This window comes from Meles meles, chromosome X (assembly GCF_922984935.1).
Source record: "Meles meles chromosome X, mMelMel3.1 paternal haplotype, whole genome shotgun sequence".
NCBI classification, from domain to species: domain Eukaryota; kingdom Metazoa; phylum Chordata; class Mammalia; order Carnivora; family Mustelidae; genus Meles; species Meles meles.
In genome coordinates, this window is record NC_060087.1 from 17,428,607 (window position 1) to 17,449,696 (window position 21,090).

A 21,090-nucleotide genomic window follows, 5' to 3' on the forward strand; every position below is an offset into this window, starting at 1 on the left:
CCTGTTAAGAGGATGGAAAGACAAGCCATAGACTGAGAAGAAATATTACAGGTCACCTATTCAACAAATAATTTGCATACAAAATGTGTTAGGAACTCTCTAAATTCAGCAGTAGGAATACTAAAAATCCAAAAGCAAATGGACTAAGGGTGTGAGGAGCCATTTCACTGAAGACTATATATATATGGATAGGAAATATGCATATGAGGTTTTTCAGTATCATTACCGATTAGAAACCCACTCAGGAAATACAGATAACTATTAGATATAGGTAATAAATAGAATAAACGTAGATAAAACACCTTGGTGGGATTAAAGACCTAAATATGAGACCTAAAACCATAAAAATCCTAGAAAAAAATATAGGCGGTTATTTCTCTGACATTGACTGTAGCAACTTCTTTCTAAATATGTCGACTGAGGCAAGGGAGAGAAGCAAAAATAAACTACTGGGACTACATCAAAATAAAAAGCTTCTGCATAGTGAAGGGAACAACAAAACTAAAAGGTAACTTATGGAATGGGATAAGATGTTTGCAAATGATGTATCTGATAACAGGTTAGTATCCAAAATACATAAAGAACTTATAAAACTTAACACCCAGAAAACAAATAATCTAATTAAAAAATGGTCAGAAGACATAAAGAGAGATTTTTCCAAAGAAGACATCCAGATGGCCAACAGACACATGAAAAGATGCTCAACATCACTGATCATCAGAGAAATGCAAATTGAAACTACAATGAGATATCACATCATACCTGTCAGAATGGCTAAGATCAACAACACAAGAAACACCAGGTATTGGTGAGGATGAGGAGAAAAAGGAGCACTCAAGCACTGTTGGGAATGCAAACTGGTGTGGCCACTGTAGAAAATAGGATGGAGATTCCTCAAAAAATTAAAAGTACAATTACCATAGGATCCAGTAATTCCACTACTGGGTATTTACCCAAAGAATACAAAAACACTAGTTCAAAAAGATAGAGTCACTCCTATGTTTACTGCAGCATTATTTACAATAACTAAAATATAGAAGCAACTGAAGTGTCCATGGATAGATGAATGGATAAAGGAGAAGTGGTGTATATATACAATGGAATATTATTCAGCCATAAGAAGAAGGAGATTTTGCCATTTTCAACAACACAAATGGACCTGGAGGATGTGATGCTAAGTAAAATAAGTCAGAGAAAAACAAATGCCATATGATTTTACTCGTGTGGAATTCAAGAAAAAAAACAACAACAAATGAGCAAAGGGGAAAGAAAGGTGACAAAGCGAGGAACAGACTCTAGAGAACAAACTAAACTGGTGGTTACCAGAGGAGAGATGGGTCGGGGGATGGGTGAAATAGTTAATGAGGATTAAGGAGTGCACTGGTCATGATGAGCAACAGGTGATTAAAATAAAAACTTTAAAAAAGAAGAAATATTTTGGGGGAATTCAAATTATATAGCTAACAGAATGGCCAACATCAAAAATATGTAAGTGCAAAATAGGTTTAAAAAAATGTAACCAATAAAGGATATCTCTTACACAGACCTGTGTGAGAGTGGGAGGTACTTGTGTTGTAGAGTTTGCTAGAAGAAACAAATTATTTATAACCCAGAAGCAGTTCCATATATGCATTCTTAGTAAATTGCCTGAAGAGATATCAAATAGAAGGAGGTCTAAAGCACTAAGGATGCAATAATTTCACTAAATTTTCACCTCCATGCCTTCTTTTGTATTAGTGATTTTATTTTCTTTTCATTAAACTGAGCCTCCCAAATCCTGTAAGATTTGGCCTTAAGAAACCTGATGGACATTCACAGGTGAATGTGGATAAGAAGTAATGGAAAGTCACTATGAATTCTTTTGGTGGCAAAACACTTGGTAAGAAAGACTGCTGCTGGGGCGCCTGGGTGGCTCAGTGGGTTAAGCCGCTGCCTTCGGTTCAGGTCATGATCTTAGGGTCCTGGGATCGAGTCCCGCATCGGGCTCTCTGCTCAGCAGGGAGCCTGCTTCCCTCTCTCTCTGCCTGCCTCTCTATCTACTTGTGATCTCTCTCTGTCAAATAAATAATCTTTAAAAAAAAAAAAGACTGCTGCTATTTGTTTCTGACAACCTTGTAAATATAAACCTTAATATTTATTATTTGTCTACCACATTATTTGAAAAAAGAATGTGAAGTGACATTAATAATTGGTTTAGTACAAGGTAAAACCTAGTAAGTAAGTTCATAGAGGCAGTATATTAGTGTTTAACTCTGTGGAGTGTGGGTTCAGACTTCCTTGGTTTGAATTCCAGCTTCTCCCACTTACTAGCTGCCACTTAACCTTTTTGTATCTCAGTGTTCTCATATGTTAAATGGGAATAATCGTGGTGCCTACTACATAGAAGCTTTGTGAAAATAATTTATTACATGTAAAGCATTTAGAAGAGTACCTGGCACATAATATGTCCTCAGTAAGTTTTAGCTCTCATTACTAGCTCTGAATCATGAATGTTTCAAGAAGATACTGTATTCAGAATCTTCACTTGAAAATAAACTAAAATATTGTCTTTGTTTAAAGTACTCCTTCATTTGTTTTATTTTAGGTATAGTGAAGAGACCTTATAGGTACCAAAGAACCAATAAATATTACAGACTAAAAAAAGAAATTTGATGAAAAGCAAACATTATGTTTCTTGGGGTGCCTGGGTGGTGCAGTCAGTTATGCTTCCAAGTCTTGGTTTCTGCTTAGGTCAAGATCTCTGGGTTGTGAGATCAAGCCCTGAGTCAGTCTGCTTGAGATTCTCTCTGTCCCTCTGCCCCTCTTTGCCACATACTCTCTCTTTCTCTAAAATAAATAAATAAATTTTTAGAGAAAAAAAAAGAAAAGTAAACATTATGTTTCTTGAATTTACTTCTCTTCTAATTTCTGAATTAAAAATAAATAAAATAATTTTAAAAATAAAATCTCTGAATTTTTATCTAAAATATGTAATAAAAATTTTTTCTAAAATCTGAATACTTTTTGTCGCTATGTGAACTTTAGAACAACTCATTTCCTATCATTCAAGATCTTGACTTAAGACTATTGCATTTGGGGACTTTCAAAATCTATTCCTATTTTTTTTAAAGATTTTATTTATTTATTTGACAGAGAGACACAGTGAGAGAGGGAATATAAGCAGGGGGAATGGGAGAGGCAGGAGCAGGCTTCCCATCAAGCAGGGAGACTGATGCAGGGCTTGATCCCCCCTGGGATCATGACCTGAGCCAAAGGCAGACATTTAATGACTGAGCCACACAGGTGCCCCCAAATCTGTTCCTATTAATCACAATTTTCCTTTTCCCTTCCTAGGTCACCATTTGCTGCTGTCACAGACTACTCAGTTACAAGGAATAATGTCATACAGCTCTGCTTGGAATTGACAACAATAGTGCAACAGGTATTAGCTGATAACCTTTCTTTCTGTTAATTTATTATCTATTTCATACTCTAACAATGCAAAGTATTCCTTTTTACCAATAGTTTATAACATACTGGTTTGGGAGTTTCTTGCTCTAAGACAATTGGTTCTAAATTAACTTATATATGATTTGAGAAACTATTCATGTAGCCCAACAAGCAAGCTTTTTATTTACCAGAAGATGTTAAAAAGTAAACTGAACCTCTAGAGAAATCACTGTTAGATTGTAGGTCTGGTAGTCTCACGTTTTAGTGGGAAGGGTTGTACTTCCTTTCACAAAATGAAATTGCCCCATTTAGATAACAGTCTAAAACTTTTGCTCTAAGGCACTGTTCTTTATTACTACAACAGTTAGTTTCCCTTATATATATTGCACATATGAGAAAATATACATAACGGCTTTTAACAGTGATCTATTTACATGTCCTGGTTTTTTACTTGAAATATTATCCAACCTAGGGATCCCCAAATCAAATGCTTTCAGGAGTGCTGCAACTAATATAAATGTTTGAATCAAGCCTAGGACAAGGTATGAAGAAACATTATAGTGGTAAATTGACTAGTACATATTTTACAATATTTAATTAAAGGTAATAATAAAACACATCTGTGAAGTCTGAAGCCCACTGTTACCATGCTGCTTAAGCCCCAGTGGCAGCCTGTTGCCACTGTGTTCTCAAGACCCAGCATTTGTTAACCTATCCAGTGATGCAGAAAGAAAGCAGACGAGAAAATAAGATGATATAGAAGATTACTGGGGAAGCTGATGATTTATTCTTCTACCCCCTGTCCTTTATTACCAGGGATAATTATAGGAAGAAGAGTAAGTTCATGACTTTTAATTGTGGAACACATCGGACATTTATCAGGATTTTATCATGGCAGTGAGAAAGCAACTCATGGTTACTCAGACATGCGTGGAGATTGTGAACGTTTTTATGAGCTTTGAGATATATTAACAGTCTCACTGCATGTCTTTATATTTGATAGCAGTAAATTTAACTTCCAAATTTCAAAAATCTCAACTGGATAATGGGGAGAAGAGTGGCATTTTAGGACAAGGGTCAAGAAACTTTTTCTAAAAGAATCAGATATTGAGGATTTAAGTTTTTATAGGCTGTGTAGTGTAGGCTATCAGGGTGTGTTGCAACTACTCAACTCTGTTGTAGACCAAAAGGAGCCAAGAGACAATGCGTGAATGGATGGGGGTGGTTAAGTGTCTGTAAAACATGTTTTGAAAAAAAAAGGCTACAGGGTGAATTTGGCCCATAGGCCGTCTTAGCTGACCTGTGTTCTAGGGCAGTGCTAGGCCAGGGTGGTCTACAGATGAGCAGCATTATCAGCACATGAAAACCTGTTAGAAATTCAGATACTTGGCATATATCTGAAATGTACTGTGGGAAGTTCCCAGGTATCTGCATGTTTGCTAGTTTTTCAGGTGATTCTGGTTTTCCTGCATTGTTCTAGTGCCCAGGAGTGCATTAATATAATCTATGGGTTATTTTTCTTATAGTTTTCTATTATCAATGACATTTCTTAAAAATGTATTTTCTACAACTCTGTTTCTTTTAAAGGCATTAAACTAAACCAAAGATTTGAGGTATGGATAACAGATTATTAGAAATTCCTCTGATTTAGGGATATATATTGCACAGTATTTGTATGATAATTTTGCATAGCATTTTAATATAGATATGTGCTCAGTAGCAATCTGTATTAAGCAAACCTAATAAAATAAGAATTACTAAGTGCTCCATATCCAGATCTGTGATAACTGTATTATATTTGTTATGTAAGCTTTTTATGTATACATGACACCGAAAACAATTGATATAAGGTAGAATTAAGTGTGAGGATTAAAAATATATATTTTTTAACTTTTTATACATGAGAAACTCCTATTTATTGTCAGTTCTATGAGAATGTAATCCGTCTGATATCAGCTTGCAAGATAACTTCATTTCCAAGCATAATTATGACAGAAAGTGGTGTTTTTCAGTTCTTTCCTCTCCTCCAAACATCTGGACCTAAATGTCCTATTTAAAGTTTGCTTTTGAGTAATTGGACAACTCTGTTGCTTTATATACGGAGAGTGCAAATCTAAATGGCAATTATGTTGTTTTCTTGACAAAGAGTACTCGGATATATTCATTTTCACTTGATTAATACAGAATGTTTTCCCATATCAAAAGGGGATCAACAAAGTGATCTTGAGAAGAAAAATTAGCTTTAAGTATAGAGTGAGGTCATAAATGGAGAGTTTTCTCTGTTTAGGACTTACAGGTTCCAGAGCATACCTTTTCTAACCTTCAAGTGTTACATTGAGAAGAAGGTCTGAAATTATTTTCAGTGAATTAAGATATTCTGTTGAGAGATGGTCTGGTGGCAAAAGTGTGGTTTATGTCAGATATGACCAACCAACTCCTACCCAGTCTGCTATTTTAAGAATCTACTATCCAGGTGACAAGTGGTTCAGCTTTTGTGCCCAGAATGTATGAATATCTGCTATTGAAAGCTACTTCACAATAAACATATGCCATTCTGATACTACCCTCAGAGGCTGTTTATGCTCTCAGTAGGACCTCTAACAGCTTACACTGTGTAGCCTGACATTCTCCTTAGGAATCTGCTTCAAGGCATTAATGGGTTTAAGTCTTTCTCTTTACAGGTCAGGAAACATTAGGTAGAGTAGAGAGATGTTTTCACAAGTTGAACTGTGTGTACATTCTGACTTGACCACATACAGAATTACTGAAAATACTCCAAATAATTAAAATACTCCAAATATGCTCAGATGTAGAAGGACCTTCTGTACTTTCCACCCATTGTACACTCTGTTCTAAAGATAACGCCTTGCCCTTCATAGGACATGTTGCTATAACACTACCTGTTTCTATTTTTTGAAGTTCAGCAGCTTGTAATATATGTCACAGTTCCTTCTAACTCTCTCTCATTTTCCCATGACATGTACTGTTCCATGTGTCACCTTTAAGATGCTTCTGAACAAAAACCTCTGTACCTAGCTGGTTTTGGTTCTTGCCTTGCCATCCCAACATGCGCCTGACCGGATATCTTAAATCATCTACTTTAACTAGGTCTTCTCTGTTGTACCTTTTTTTTTTTTTAAGATTTTACTTATTTATTTGAGTGAGAGAGAGAGCACAGGGGCAGACTCCCCACAGATCAGGGAGCCAGACTCAGGACTTGATCCCAGGACCTTGGGGCCATGACCTGAGCCAAAGGCAGACGCTTAACTGACTGAGCCATTCAGGTGCCCCTACTCTGTTGTACCTTAAAGGAAATGTTAAGATACCAATTTCCCTTAACAAAACATATTTTCATGACATCCTGATTTAATTTACTTATAAGTATAGAATCTATCATTGTCATATGGTCATACCAAAGCCCAGCTTTAATTTTGTTATTTTTAGCAATTTTCTTCTGATTTCCAAATTGATTAGAAACTCTTTTCTTTGGAATTCATGGGGATTCCAAGCAGGGTCCTACCATAATTTCAGTTTTATCTTCCAGTACTCCCATATATTTTAATCGTAGTCTAGTTCATGTGGATGAGTTATTGTGTAAAATAGATTTTGTAGTCTCATCTTTCTAGGGTGCGGGATCTCCTCAGGACATAATCCATATATTTTCTTATCTCAGCCTGGTAGAATTATGTTCTATTCTTTAAAGCCTCTAGGAAGTGCCTTATTCGTGAAACTGTTACTATTTCCCACAACTCTTTGTACCTTCTTCCTACTTAGGCCATTTATATTTAATGTTACTATTTATTCGGTTGGGATCAAATATACTACCTGGCTGTTTGTCTTCTATGTTTCCCATCTGTTCTTTGTTCTTTATTTTTTCTGTGTACATTTTATTAATTATTTTTGTTACTATATTTTGTCTTCTTTGTTGACTTATTAGCTATAATTCTTTGTTGTGTGGGCAAATGTAGAAATCCCTTGATCTTACTTTACATAGCATTTCATATCTCACCTATGGCAGTTATATTCTGCTATGAATAATAACTGTCTGATTTCTATTAGATTATGAACTCCTTGAAGACAAGAATGTTGTTTTGTTCATTTTCATATATAGTAGGTGCCAATTACATCCTTGTTAAAATAAATTGACCTGAGACCCAGATGTCCCCTATGGCTAGCACATGCTCATTTATACTCTTCCAAGAAAGAGTTGGAATTAAATGCTTGAAGTGTTACTCATTTTATGTCATCTACTTTAGTTCTATCTCTGCTAGTTATATAAAGAACCCCAGAAATATCCAGAGATAGCCATCACTTTACATCTTAGTTTATTCATGAGTTAAAATAAGAGAATAGATCCTCATAACATAACATAACTTTCCAGTGCTAGGATGAAAATGAACAAAACTTCTGAAACACTATGTAAATATAAAATACTAACAGGACATGTCTTTTAGAGGAAAACTAATTATAAGCATGATATATTAGTGTTTATAAATCATCTCTTAAATAATCTCTTATTTTTCTCCTGTTACATGATGTCATATCTTTGGTATTGGGTTTTTCTGGGCTCTTGTCTGTTACTGCCTATCGTAACAATAGGAATGATGTTGATGGATAAAATAATGAAATAAAATAGGTGTTTACTGGGGCACCTGGGTGTCTCAGTTGGCTAAGCATCTGTCTCGCACTCAGGTCATGATCCCAGGGTCCTGGAATCAAGCCCACATCCGGCTCCCTGCTCAGCAGGAAGTGTGATTCTCCCTCTCCTCCCCACTGGTGCTCTCTGTTGTTATCTTTGTCTCTGTCTCTCTCTCTCTCAAATAAATAAATAAAATCTTTTTTAAAAGTAGGTGTTGTTTCCTGATAATGAAATTATGAGAGATTTTCATTTAGACTACTTTCCTTTATTTTCTGTATTTTCTTTTGTTTTACTTATCTTTATTAACATGTAATGTATTATTTGCCCCAGAGGTACAGGTCTGTGAATCATCAGTCTTACACACTTCACAGCACTCACCATAGCACATACCCTCCCCTATGTCCATAATGCAACCACCCTCTCCATACCCCCTATCTTCTGTATTTTCTAAAATGAATTTGAATGTCAGAAAATAATGAATGCTATATACATTAAAGTAATACTTTGATAAAAGAGCACAGCATAGACAATTACTTACTATATATATATTTTTTAGATTTTTATTTGTTTATTTGACAAAGAGAGAGCAAGTGAGAGAGGGAACACAAGCAGGGGGAGTGGCAGAGAGAGATGCAGCATTCCCACTGAGCAGGGAGCTCAACGTGGGCCAATCTGAGCACACTGGCATCATGACCTGAGCCAAAGGCAGACACTTAATGTCTGAGCCCCCCAGGTGCCCTACTTACTATATTTTAAAATAAATGATGCAGTTTACAGTCAGTGTCCATCTAATGATCTCATTCAGCCATTGTATACACACTAATCACTGCATTCATTTGGAATTATACGCAGTATCAGAAGACAGGAATTAAACTTAAGCTACCAGTAAAAAAGGCCAATTGGAATAAGCAAAGTATAGATTTAAAAAAATATATCTAGGGCATGCATTTATTACCAGGCTTTCAAGAAATCTCATCTGAACAGTTATGATGATAGTTACGCTTTGAAATATGCTGTACTTCAAATTATTTTTCACTCAACTTTAATTATTTTTATTCCCTTTGCAGCAAGAGGAGATGATCAATATCTAAAAATAAACTGTCACAAATAGCTTTTTTCCCCTTCTTAACACAAAGGGGTGGTACTATGAAGTAAGTGGAAAGTGCCTCTTGATATCGGCTACCTATATTTAAAGTGGTGTTAACATTAGAGGAGAAAGAGACTATAAATTTCTTTTAACAAGCTCTGTTTGGAGGAATTGATTTAATCTACTATATTTGTTTTAATTATTTACAGTTGTGATGAGTTTAGATAATTATATTTAAAATCTTTTAAAAAGAACCCTCCCTCAACACTTTTTCCTTTCCACATAAGGTTGGTTGTAATAACACATTTGAGAAAAAGGGGAAACTAGTTTTAAAATCGTAAATGGAAAGAATTCTCAGAGAACCGAAGCTTCATTTAGAGCACTGTCAGAAACAGAATCAGGAAAATGAGACAGGTATAATGCACTTACTTACTTACTTATTTGAGAGAGAAAGAGAGTGGGTGAGAGAAAGAGAGAGGCCAAGTACAAGTCACAAGGGTGGGGGGAGGCAGAGAGACTCCCCACTGAGCAGTCCCCAAGGCACAGGACTCAATCCCAGGACCCCAGGATCATGACCTGAGCCAAAGGCAGATTCTTAACTGACTGAGCCACCCAGGTGCTCCAGCACCCATTTACTTCTTGTCAGTATTGAAATAATTTCTATGATGCCTGCCCTAACAGGTAGCAGTTCGATCGAAAATTATTCTACTGTGCCGTTTTTATATTTTCCACTTCAAACACAAAAATGATTAGATTGTCGCTAGTTAAGAAATGGACACAAGGGGCGCCTGGGTGGCTCAGTGGGTTAAAGCCTCTGCCTTTGGCTCAGATCATGATCCCAGGGTCCTGGGATCAAGCCCCACATCCTGCTCTGTGCTCAGCAGGGAGCCTGCTTCCTCCTCTCTCTCTGCCTGCCTCTCTGCCTACTTGTAATCTCTGTCTGTCAAATAAATAAATAAAATCTTTAAAAAAAAAAAAGAAATGGACACAAAATATCAGTTTGTAAGTGAAGTTTTGGTGGAATTCAGAATACTTGAAGCAAAGGACCAACGGTAGGGACCGTGAATATTGGGAGACTTGAGGCTTAGCCCTATTGGTCTATGACAAACCGTGTGCATTTACTTGTGCCATCTATAAACAAGTAATTCTGTTATGAGAATCCAAGTAGACTAAAAATGGTTCACAAATGTGAAGTAAAGTAAAAAACAAAAGGAAAGTAAAAAACAAAAGGAATGGGTGGGAAATAGAGACTTGATAAAAGGAATTAGAATAACAACTTTGTTTTAAATAGTAAATATACAGATTTTTTTTTCTGCATTTGGTGTTCCTTTTCTTTAGCTGCATCTACAGTGAAATCTGATTACATGCTGACAGAAAAATTTCAACAGGTTATGAAACACTGTAGGTCAGATTTTGAAATGTTGTATACCAGGTTCTGGTAATTTACTTTTACCTGAAATGTCTCCTCTAAATTGTGTATATTAAAATGTCTTGCTGTATTCTTAAGGGCTTACTCATTTTCCAACCTTTTTAGATCCATTTTCTCAGTCCTTGGATATCACTGGCTTTTTGAATAGTGTTTGAAACATTACCTTAGCTTACCATTCCCAGATGAAAGTTGGGTAAAAAAGAGAAAAGATCAGTAGTCTTTCACATGAGATTGTTTAAATTAACTTTTGAATGCAAATGCAAAGAAAAAGGAAATTCTAGAAACTTTTCATAAAAGGTCCTGTTTTAAGTGTGCAATTGTTACCTACTGCTCGATCAACACTTTCCTTCTCCATCCTTCAAAATTTAAAGAAATAGCATGTACTGTTCAAAAAATCTTAACTGAATCATCATCAAGAACTGAAATTTCATTTAGATGTTGAGTTCTTATGATCTTTGCTCGCATTCATTCCATTGATGTTTTATGCCATCAATATAAAGGTTTATATATAGTACATCTTATAGTATAATTTTTTCTATTTCTTTAAAAATTACAGAAGTAATATATGCTTTATGGAAAAATTTGAAGTTTTGAAAATAAAAAGAACATTGCTTGTAATCCTTCCACTCAAAGAAAATTCTTGTCATCATTTTGCTTATTTTATTTCATATTTAGTTTTATGCATTTTATTTTACCACATCATTCATATTAGGACTTATTAAAAATTCCAGTGTAATTAATATACAGTGTTACATTATTTTCAGATGTACAATATAATAATCCAACAATTCTATATGTTACTCAGTGTTCATCATGCTAACTATACTCTTACTCCCCATCACCTATTTTACCCATTCCCCCCATCCATCTCCCGCTGGCAACCACCAGTTTGTTCTCTGTTTAAGTGTCTGTTTGTATCCCTTTTTTGTGTCCATTTTGTTTTCTTAAATTCCATGTATCAGTGAAATAATATGGTATTTGTCTTTCTCTGACTGACTTATTTCACTTAGCATTGTACCCTCTAGATTTATCCATGTTGTTGCAAATGGCAAGATTTTAGCCGTATTTATGGCTAAGTAATATTGCATTGTGTGTGTGTTTATCCATTCTTCTATCGATGGACCATTGGTCTGCTTCTATATTTTGGCTATTGTAAACAATGCTGAAATAAACATAGGGCTACATATATCTTTTTGAATTATCTTTTTTGTATTCTTTATGACTTTGTTTTTTTAAAAAAGGTTTATAAAATGACAATATTCATTAATCTTTTAAAATACAGTAAACTATAAAAAATATTTACAGACATCCCAACCTAAGCACCAGAAAAAGCTGTGCTATTGCTTTGAGCTTTCCTACAATAAATATCTGTATTTAAATTGTGAGTCTGACTTTTTTACAATTCATTTGTTCCATTTTATTCTACATTTACTCATCAGATGTATTTTATTTCTTTTATTTTTTAAACTTGTTATTTTTATTATTTTTAAAATTGAAGTATAACTGAATAAAATACGTATTAGTTTCAAGTATACAACATAGTGATTTGGTATTTCTATACATGATGAATTTCACAATAAGTCTAGTTGCTATCTGTCACCATTCAAAGTTATTACAGTATTATTGACTATATTTCCTATGTTGTAAATTATATCCCCATGAATTACCTTTTTTTAATAACTGCAAGTTTGTACCTCTTAATCCCCTTTACTTATTTTGCTTGTCTTCCTGACTTTGCCCTCTGGTAACCAGCAGTTTGTTTCTTCTATGAGTCTGTTTCAGTGTTTGTTTGTTTGCTTGCTTGCTTTTTTAGATTCCACATGTAAGAGAAATCATACAGGATTTGCCTTTCTCTCCCTGACTTATTTCACTTAGCATAATGCCCCCTAGGTCAATCCATCTTGTTGCACATGAGAAGAGTTCATTCTTTTTTATGGCTGAGTCGTACTCCATTGTATATCTATACAACATCTTTATCTACCCCTCTATGGATAGACACTTAGTTTGCTTCCTTATCTTAGCTATTGTAAATAATGCTGCAATAAACATGTATCTCTTTGAATTGGTATTACCATTTTCTTTGGATAAATACCCAGAAGTGGAATTGCTAGATCATATGATAGTTCTTTTTGTAATTTTTTGAGGAACCTCCAGTGTTTTCCATAGTGGTGACACCAATTTCCATTCCCACCAAAAGTGTAGGAGTATTCCCTTTTCTTCCTATCCTTACCAACACTTGTTACTTTTTGTCTTCTTGATAATAGCCAATCTGACTGGTGTTATTTTATTTTTCAATCTTTATTCAAGAAAATGGAAAAATATTCTTCAAAAATCAATACTGAAATTGTTTATTTCTGATGGACAACTCAGTCTAGATTATGTATATATGTTTTCTAATCTCTTTTCTTACCTTTACACTATTTTAAATACAAATCAGTGAAAGTAAATTGTTTACAAAGTGTTTTCTAAATATGCATTTTAAATAAAAATATAAATGAACATATTGAGTGATTTGCCCTTTTTAAAATGTATTTCGTTAAGGACTGAGGTGCCTGGGTGGCTCAGTTGGTTAAGCATCTGCCTTCGGCTCAGATCATGATCCCAGGGTCCAGGGATCAAGCCCCACAATGGGCTCCCTTCTCATCGGGAGCCCACTTCTCCCTCTCCTCCTCACTCGTGCTCTCTCTCATTATCTCCCTATAAAATCTTTAAAAATAATAAATAAATTTTATTAAAAATTTATGGAAGGAAATTTGGCCTATAAATTTTCTGACAATAGCTATTATATTTTGCTTCATTATACCTTATCTGTATAAACAGTACCTGCTTTATCTTCTTGATTGACATTTTTATTTTATTTTATTTTATTTTATTTTATTTACTTACTTATTTTTTTAAGAAAAACACTCACCCAGTGTGGAGCCCAACACGAGTCTTGAACTCACAATGCTGAGATCAAGACCTGGGCTTAGATCAAGCGTTGGACACTTAACCAGCCAGGCCACCCAGGCAGCCCTTGGTTGACATTTTATATCATTTAGTCTTCTATTTTATGGCAAAATAGTGTAGTGAGCTTTGATACAAAGTATAGCTGAGTTCATTATCTTAGCTTTGCTATTTGATACCGTGTATGAACTTTAACAAATCGTTTCTCACTTCTGATACATTTTGTTTTATTTGTAAAAATGGGTCATATCTCGTTGGATTATGGTAGGCTTATTGTGAATAGTGGAAATTGATCTAGCCCATAATCTGGCATTCAGTGGGAGCTTAATAAATGGCCATTTTAATTATCTTATATAGCAAAAAAGCCCTTGGAAACTGAACTCAGGTAGTTTTTACTCTGTAAAAATTAGAAGGAATGATGCTCTGATAACCTTCAGTATTGCGTACCAGTAAAGAAAGACCTATTTCTAGAATGAGTGCTTTTTTAAAAAGGACTTTGATTTAATTTAGGATGCTCTTTAGATTTTAATACAAACTGATGACTGTGCTTCATATTTTGGAAGATATTTTGATGTAATACAGGACCGAATTTTGGTCACCTGTGAACTTGCCATCCCATCCACATATTCACAATACCTAGAGTTAAAAATGGAGAACTCCGATTGACTTATTTCACTAAGCATGATACGCTCTAGTTCCATCCACGTCGTCGCAAATGGCAAGATTTCATTTCTTTTGACTATCATATGATCTCCCTGATATGAGGACATGGAGAAGCAACATGGGGGGGTAGGGGGATAGGAGAAGAATAAATGAAACAAGATGGGATTGGGAGGGAGACAAACCATAAATGACTCTTAATCTCACAAAACAAACTGGGGGTTGCTGGGGGGAGGTGGGATTGGGAGAGGGGGAGCGGGCTATGGACATTGGGGAGGGGAGGCGAACCATAAGAGACTATGGACTCTGAAAAACAACCTGAGAGTTTTGAAGGGTCAGGGGTGGGAGGTTGGGGGAACAGGTGGTGGGTAATGGGGAGGGCACGTTTTGCATGGAGCACTGGGTGTTGTGCAAAAAGAATGAATACTGTTACGCTGAAAAAAGAAATAAAATGGAAAAAAAAAATGGAGAACTCAAAACATATAAAAGTACAATGCCTGTGTGTAATACTCAGTCCTACATAATGTGTGTTGTAAAAGGGATATTAAGATTCAAGTAGTAAATGTATGTGAAGTTTTAAAGTTGGGTATAAATTATACTGGGGTAGGCATGGTATATATTATACGGTTCATGTAGTCAGTATTAAAACCTATAAAAGCCCAGCCAGGGTAACCTCTCATTCATCTCAGACACAACTTTAAATACTATTTTTGCTATATTAGGGTTAGTGTTTAAACCTTCCTGAATCAGACATTCTAGGTGACCTGAAAATTAGCCTGGGACTCTTGAGATTGAAACTGGGACATTTCAGACAGAAAACCAGGACAAGTTTTATATGTAAATTTTAAACAATATGGATTATATTACTTAGCATACTTGTTGATGGAAACATTAAAGGTGATTCTGGTTTCTTTACTTTGTATTTAAACAAACAGTATATTTAGTTCAGTGTAATTATACTTAATCCTTTGTTTTCTTCAGCTGTTTCACTTGATCATGAAGTAGCAAAACCAGTATTTTTTTTAGATTTTATTTATTTATTTGACAGAGATCACAAGTACGCACAGAGGCAGGCAGAGAGAGGAGGAAACAGGCCCCCTGCTGAGCAGAGAGCCTGAGGACACAAGGTTCAATCCCAGGACCCTGGGACCATGACCTGAGCCAAAGGCAGAGGCTTTAATGCACTGAGCCACCCAGGCACCCCGCAAAACCAGTATTTTTTAAAACTTCTCTATATAGTCCTTATATAGTGAATCAGAAGTTAGATCTAAAACTATTAAGCATAATGCCCAGATAACTTGAGGACTTTTAGTCTAAAGACAAATGTAAAACTAAAAATATATAGAATTTGCAAAACTGAGATTATATTATATTATATATGTATGCCTGTATCTTTTTAAAAGGCCTAGAATACAGTTTTATAACTGACATAAATATAAACACACACAGAGAAATCCTCATTCTTGATATAAAATATTTATTGGTAGTTGTAAATTTTCTGAAAGCTCAAGATGAAAAGGTAAATAAGAGTGATAAGATTACTGCATGCTAAGACTTTAGGAAAGCACTATTTAGAACACTGGGACATAATCACTTAATATCCTTCCAGCTTTCTGACACTAGCCTGAGTTATGAAAAAAACCTAAAAATTTGCATATATGATATGAAAAAGAATCCTGAAATAGACTGTTTTCATAGCTTTTTTTTGAAAACCTAGACTATATTATATTATATATGAGCATCTTGCCAAACACTTTTAGAGATGTAGACAGTATCACCATCAACAATAACAGAAGAACTGGAGGTATGATGTACTATACTTGCCCAGTTCTTTTACATGGCAAGTGGCAGGATACTATTTCTCAGACTTCTGTTTTCTTCCATGCATTATATTTTAAAATTTATGTAATATTTTATATATATGCAAGAGAATGCATGTCATATATATGTTATGAGGCATACCAATCAATCAAATACTTGTGAATGTGTCATCTAATAAGAGAACATTACCAGTATTGTTTTAGTTACATTTGTGCTCCTCCCCTATCTCATTACCCCCACCTCTTCTCAGGGTGTTTATTGTTTTTTTTCCCCTTAAAATAATTTTTTTAAGATTTTATTCATGTATTGTATTTTAGACAGACAGAGAGGGAGGGAGAGAGAGACAGTAAGTGTGCAGGGGAGAGGGAGGAGCTAAGGGAGAGGGATAGGCAGGCACTGCATTGAGCATGAACCCGGAGCAGGGCTCAGTCTCCCAGCCCAGACGTCATGACCTTAGCTGAAATCAAGAGTCGGAGGCTTAACCAACTGCACCATGAGCCACCCCTCTTTAAAATAGTTTTATATATTTCTCTTAAACATACCATTTAGTTATGGTTGTCTTTGAGCTTCGTAAAAAATGGTATCACTGTGCACATTACTTGTTTCACTTGATTTGTGTTTCTGAATTCATTCATGTTTTGTCCATTTATGTAGTTCATTCACTTCATATAATACTTAATTGTGTATCTACTCCATATTTATTCACTTTCCTGACCATGGATATTTGGATACATGCCCACTTTTATTTTTTTTTATTTTTTATTTTTTTAAAGATTTTATTTATTTATTTGACAGAGAGAGAGAGAGATCACAAGTAGGCAGAGAGGCAGGTAGAGAGACAGGAGGAAGTAGACTCCCTGCTGAGCAGAGAGCCCCATGCGGGGCTCGATCCCAGGACCCTGAGACCATGACCTGAGCTGAAGGCAGAGGCTTAACCCACTGAGCCACCCAGGCGCCCCACATGCCTACTTTTAAATATATTACATGGAAGGCTAATTGGACATGCACATCTTTATAATTGTACTACATCCTGTTCTGAAAGTATTATTGCTTATTTATGTAATGTACTTTCATTGTCTTCCTATTCTCTGAATTAAAGTATGTTTGCCATGCTGTCTTTTTTTTTTTAAAGATTTTATTTATTTATTTGACAGACAGAGATCACAAGTAGGGAGAGAGGCAGGCAGAGAGAGAGAGAGGAGGAAGCAGGCTCCCCACCAAGCAGAGAGCCCGATGCGGGGCTCGATCCCAGGGCTCTGGGATCATGACCTGAGCGAAAGGCAGAGGCTTTAACCCACTGAGCCACCCAGGCGCCCCTGCCATGCTGTCTTATGATGTATTTTATCTTTCAAAAGGCTATTAAGATTTTCTCACAAAGACCCTGACAAGATAGAACTTTTACCATTGTTGCTATGTTATGAGCATGGAAGCAGATATAGAAAGATGGGTTATGGGTGCCTGGGTGGCTCAGTGGGTTAAAGCCTCTGCTTTCAGCTCAGGTCATGATCACAGGGTCCTGGGATGGAGCCCTGCATTGGGCTCTCTGCTCAGCAGGGAGCCTGCTTCCCTCTCTCTCTCTCTCTCTGCCTGCCTCTTTGCTTACTTGTGATCTCTGTCTGCCAAATAAATAAATAAAATCTTTAAAAAAAAAAAAGATGGGTTACATGATTCTTATCCCTACAGGTGATAAAATAAACTTCAGGAGAGAGTCCCTGATATGTGACCATTTGCCTTATACCATGATGATTCTTTTTAAAGATAAAATCAAAAGTAATACCAGTCCATTTAAGAAAAGATTTGCTGTGGGATGGGGCGCCTGGGTGGCTCAGTGGATTAAGCCACTGCCTTCGGCTCAGGTCATGATCTCAGGGTCCCGGGATGGAGCCCTGCATTGGGTTCTCTGCTCCGCAGGGAGCCTGCTTCTTCCTCTCTTTCTGCCTGCCTCTCTGCCTACTTGTGATCTCTCTCTCTGTCAAATAAATAAATAAAATCTTAAAAAAAAAAAAAAAGAAAAGAAAAGATTTGCTGTGGGAGACTTGGTGAAAGCAGGTATCTGTCTCATGCATTTCTGTGTCTCTGGTGCCTGGCAAACAAATGTTTGTTGAAAGAATGAAAGGACTCATTTCCCCTTAAGATTCTCCCCAAAAAAGGACTACAGATTGTAGGTTTAGCTGCTGTAACTCATTGTGATGCCAATGAAGACCTAAAGAGAATTAAGCACGAAAAGAAAAAAAAAAACAATTCTTTTCAAAGTCGATGAAATCCAGGTCTGTCATCATTATTACAAATACACAATTAGTCCTTAAAATTTTAATCTGCTTCTTCCTTTCCTTTCTCCTACTAACCCTTGCAACTTCAGGAAGATGAGTGGGAGAGGCAGGAAACAGTGGTGTTAGTACCAGTCTCCTCCATGAAACAGGTAATGAGCTAGTTAATTGGGGAAGGGAGAGGAGATGAGAGGAAAGAAGAGGGGAGGGAAGGAGAGGTTCCTGCGGAGAGGAGCAGAGTCTAGGAGGAGAGGGCTAGTTTTGGAGTTAGAAAAAGTTACCATTACTGTCCAGTCTGCTCAGCCTTCCCAAATAAATCCATGTGTGCATTTGAGTATCATTTAGAATGCTTTTGTAGCTTTAAAATTGCAGTTTTGATTTGATACCAAATTTGGAAAGCTGAGCTGTAAAGGAATACAGAATATAATGTTGAGACTGTGTAGTGCCAGAGTAGGAGTTATAAAAGTACCTAAGCAGGAAAAAAGAAAAGGTTCGATTACATACTTTTATTTGTCCTGGTTCTGTAACTATTTTGTGTATCTTGCTACAGTTTAAGTGCCATCCCCAACGGCATTTTAAAATGCCTTTTAAAATGTCTACAGTTGTGCTATTCAGCAGTTACTAATAATATAACTGTTAATTTCCATTTTAATGTTTCACTGTCTTCCACAGGCCTCCTTACCCTACAAAATATCTCACTAGGCTTTCTGTTTCTTCACATTTAAACTGTCTACAGAAATATTTTCCTGCTTTCTCTCCCAACTGAACTGCCTTTTAGAATTGAAGTATACTGCTCTGGGCTCTTCTGTCCACTTTTGTACCCCTCCCTCAAACCTTATTTAGATGAACCCTATTCCTTATGACATTTAAAAATTATTGGAAGGGGTGGCCTGGGTGGCTCAGTGGGTTAAGGCCTCTGCCTTCAGCTCAGGTCATGATCCCAGGGTCCTGGGATCGAACCCCGCATCGGGCTCTCTGCTCCGTGGGGAGCCTGCTTCCTCCTCCTCTCTCTCTGCCTGCCTCTCTGCCTAGTTGTGATTTCTCTCTGTCAAATAAATAAAGTATTAATAAAAATAAAAATTATTGGAAGAACAAAATGTCTGTGCAAAGTTTAATGGTCAGGGAATAATAACACTGCTCTTTTGAGGTTGGCCAAGTGCTTTTACAGCATGTTATCAGAATAAGATTTTTTTCCTCACAATAACCCAGTGAAGTAGGTAGATCAGATGTCATTATGTCAATTTTGTAAGTGAGTAAATGGAATTTCAGAGAGGGAAAATGACACAATAAGTGACATTGCCAGGACTTAGATCCATACTTTGACATTGTTTGTAATACTTTCTGCTCATTTCTCCTCATGTTTGGTTTTTCCTTAGAATGAAGCAAGGAGCTTTTTAAAAACCCTGATATCTGTGCTCCATGAGACTTATTAAATTAGACTGTTTATGGTCAGGCTTGGCATGAGTGGTTTTTAAATGATGCCTCCATTGATTCTAACATGGAGCCAAAGTTGATAACCACTGTGTTCATAATTAACTGATTTACAATGAGAGGAGTTTGAGGTGAGAAGAAAATGTATGGGTTCAAGAATAGTGTTTCCTCAAAGCCTCGTTCATGGTCTATAATTCACCTGGGGAAGCTTGTTAAGAGGCAAATTCCCCAAACTCTACCATAGGTTGAACGACTGAGAACTGTGGATCAGTAGGTTCAACTATTTATAGGTGATATCAACCCAGAGGTGACACATTTATAGAGAAGGCTAGTTCAGCATCTTCTTTAAGACATCAAACATAAGATATCAATGAAAATGGTCATTGTGCATTTATAATAAAGGAGAAATCAATGTTAGAAACTAATGTGCTGGGAACTTAATAAAATAAGAAGAAATAATAACATTTTTAGCATGTTATGAATCCTTATGTCCTACATAGATTATCATTAAATCATTACAAATTTTCATACTTATAAAAGATTAAAGCATACCAAAAAAATATAGGGAGCTACTAGTTACAGGCACCAATTTTCTAAGGCATTTGTCTCTACTGACAAAGTAGTTTTTAATAACCCAGATCCCTTGGGTTCGGTCAGAATGACAACCAACATCAGACAGGTAATTCAGATGAAAATAGGCCCTAACACAAGTGAAATAATGGACTGAGATTATACTTGATATTGGCATGTTTGAAGAACTGGTCAGAATTAAGTAATTAGGACAAGTGAGCATAGATAAGACTAATAAAATGAGACAAAAATGATATACAAACACAAGATGGTGAAAGACTAGATTTTAATGAAGTTAAGAATGTAATCTGAGAGACGCCTGGGTGGCTCAATGGGTTAAAGCCTCTGCCTTCAGCTCAGGTCATGACCCCAGGGTCCTGGGATCCAGGCCCACATAGGGCTCTCTGCTTGTCAGGGAGCCTGCTTCCTCCTCTCTCTGCCTACCTGTGATCTCTGTCTGTCAAATAAATAAACAAAATCTTTTAAAAAAAAGTGTAATCTGAGTCTGACTGCAAATTGCAGTGTGTAAGGAAAGACATAGCATTTCTGAAAAGTAGTACATTTCCTTTAATGAAGTACAGCATGTAAAATTTATAAAATGGGGGCTCCTGTCTGGCTCAAGTCAGTAAAGCCTGTGACTCTTGATCTCAGGGTTGTAAGTTCAAGCCCCCCATTGAGTGTAGAGCTTACATTAAAAAAATCATGGAATAGTTATTGCATTAAACTCTGCATTGCTTAGGTCTTCATTTTCCTATGTGTTCTAGCTTTACCCCTTCTATCTGGTGGAAGATTGTATCAGTCGAGTTAAGCT

The 21,090-nt window shown here is 36.1% G+C and overlaps 1 protein-coding gene across 5 annotated transcripts in view; it reads left to right on the forward strand.

The window, feature by feature from the left end:
* Positions 1-21,090, forward strand: part of CNKSR2 (connector enhancer of kinase suppressor of Ras 2) — a 299,498-nt gene that overhangs the window by 98,837 nt on the left and 179,571 nt on the right. For all 5 annotated transcript variants that reach the window (XM_045996325.1, XM_045996324.1, XM_045996326.1 and 2 more), the window contains exon 4: positions 3,334-3,421. In XM_045996325.1, the coding sequence (XP_045852281.1) occupies positions 3,334-3,421 (88 nt within the window). The remainder of the gene's footprint in view (positions 1-3,333; positions 3,422-21,090) is intronic.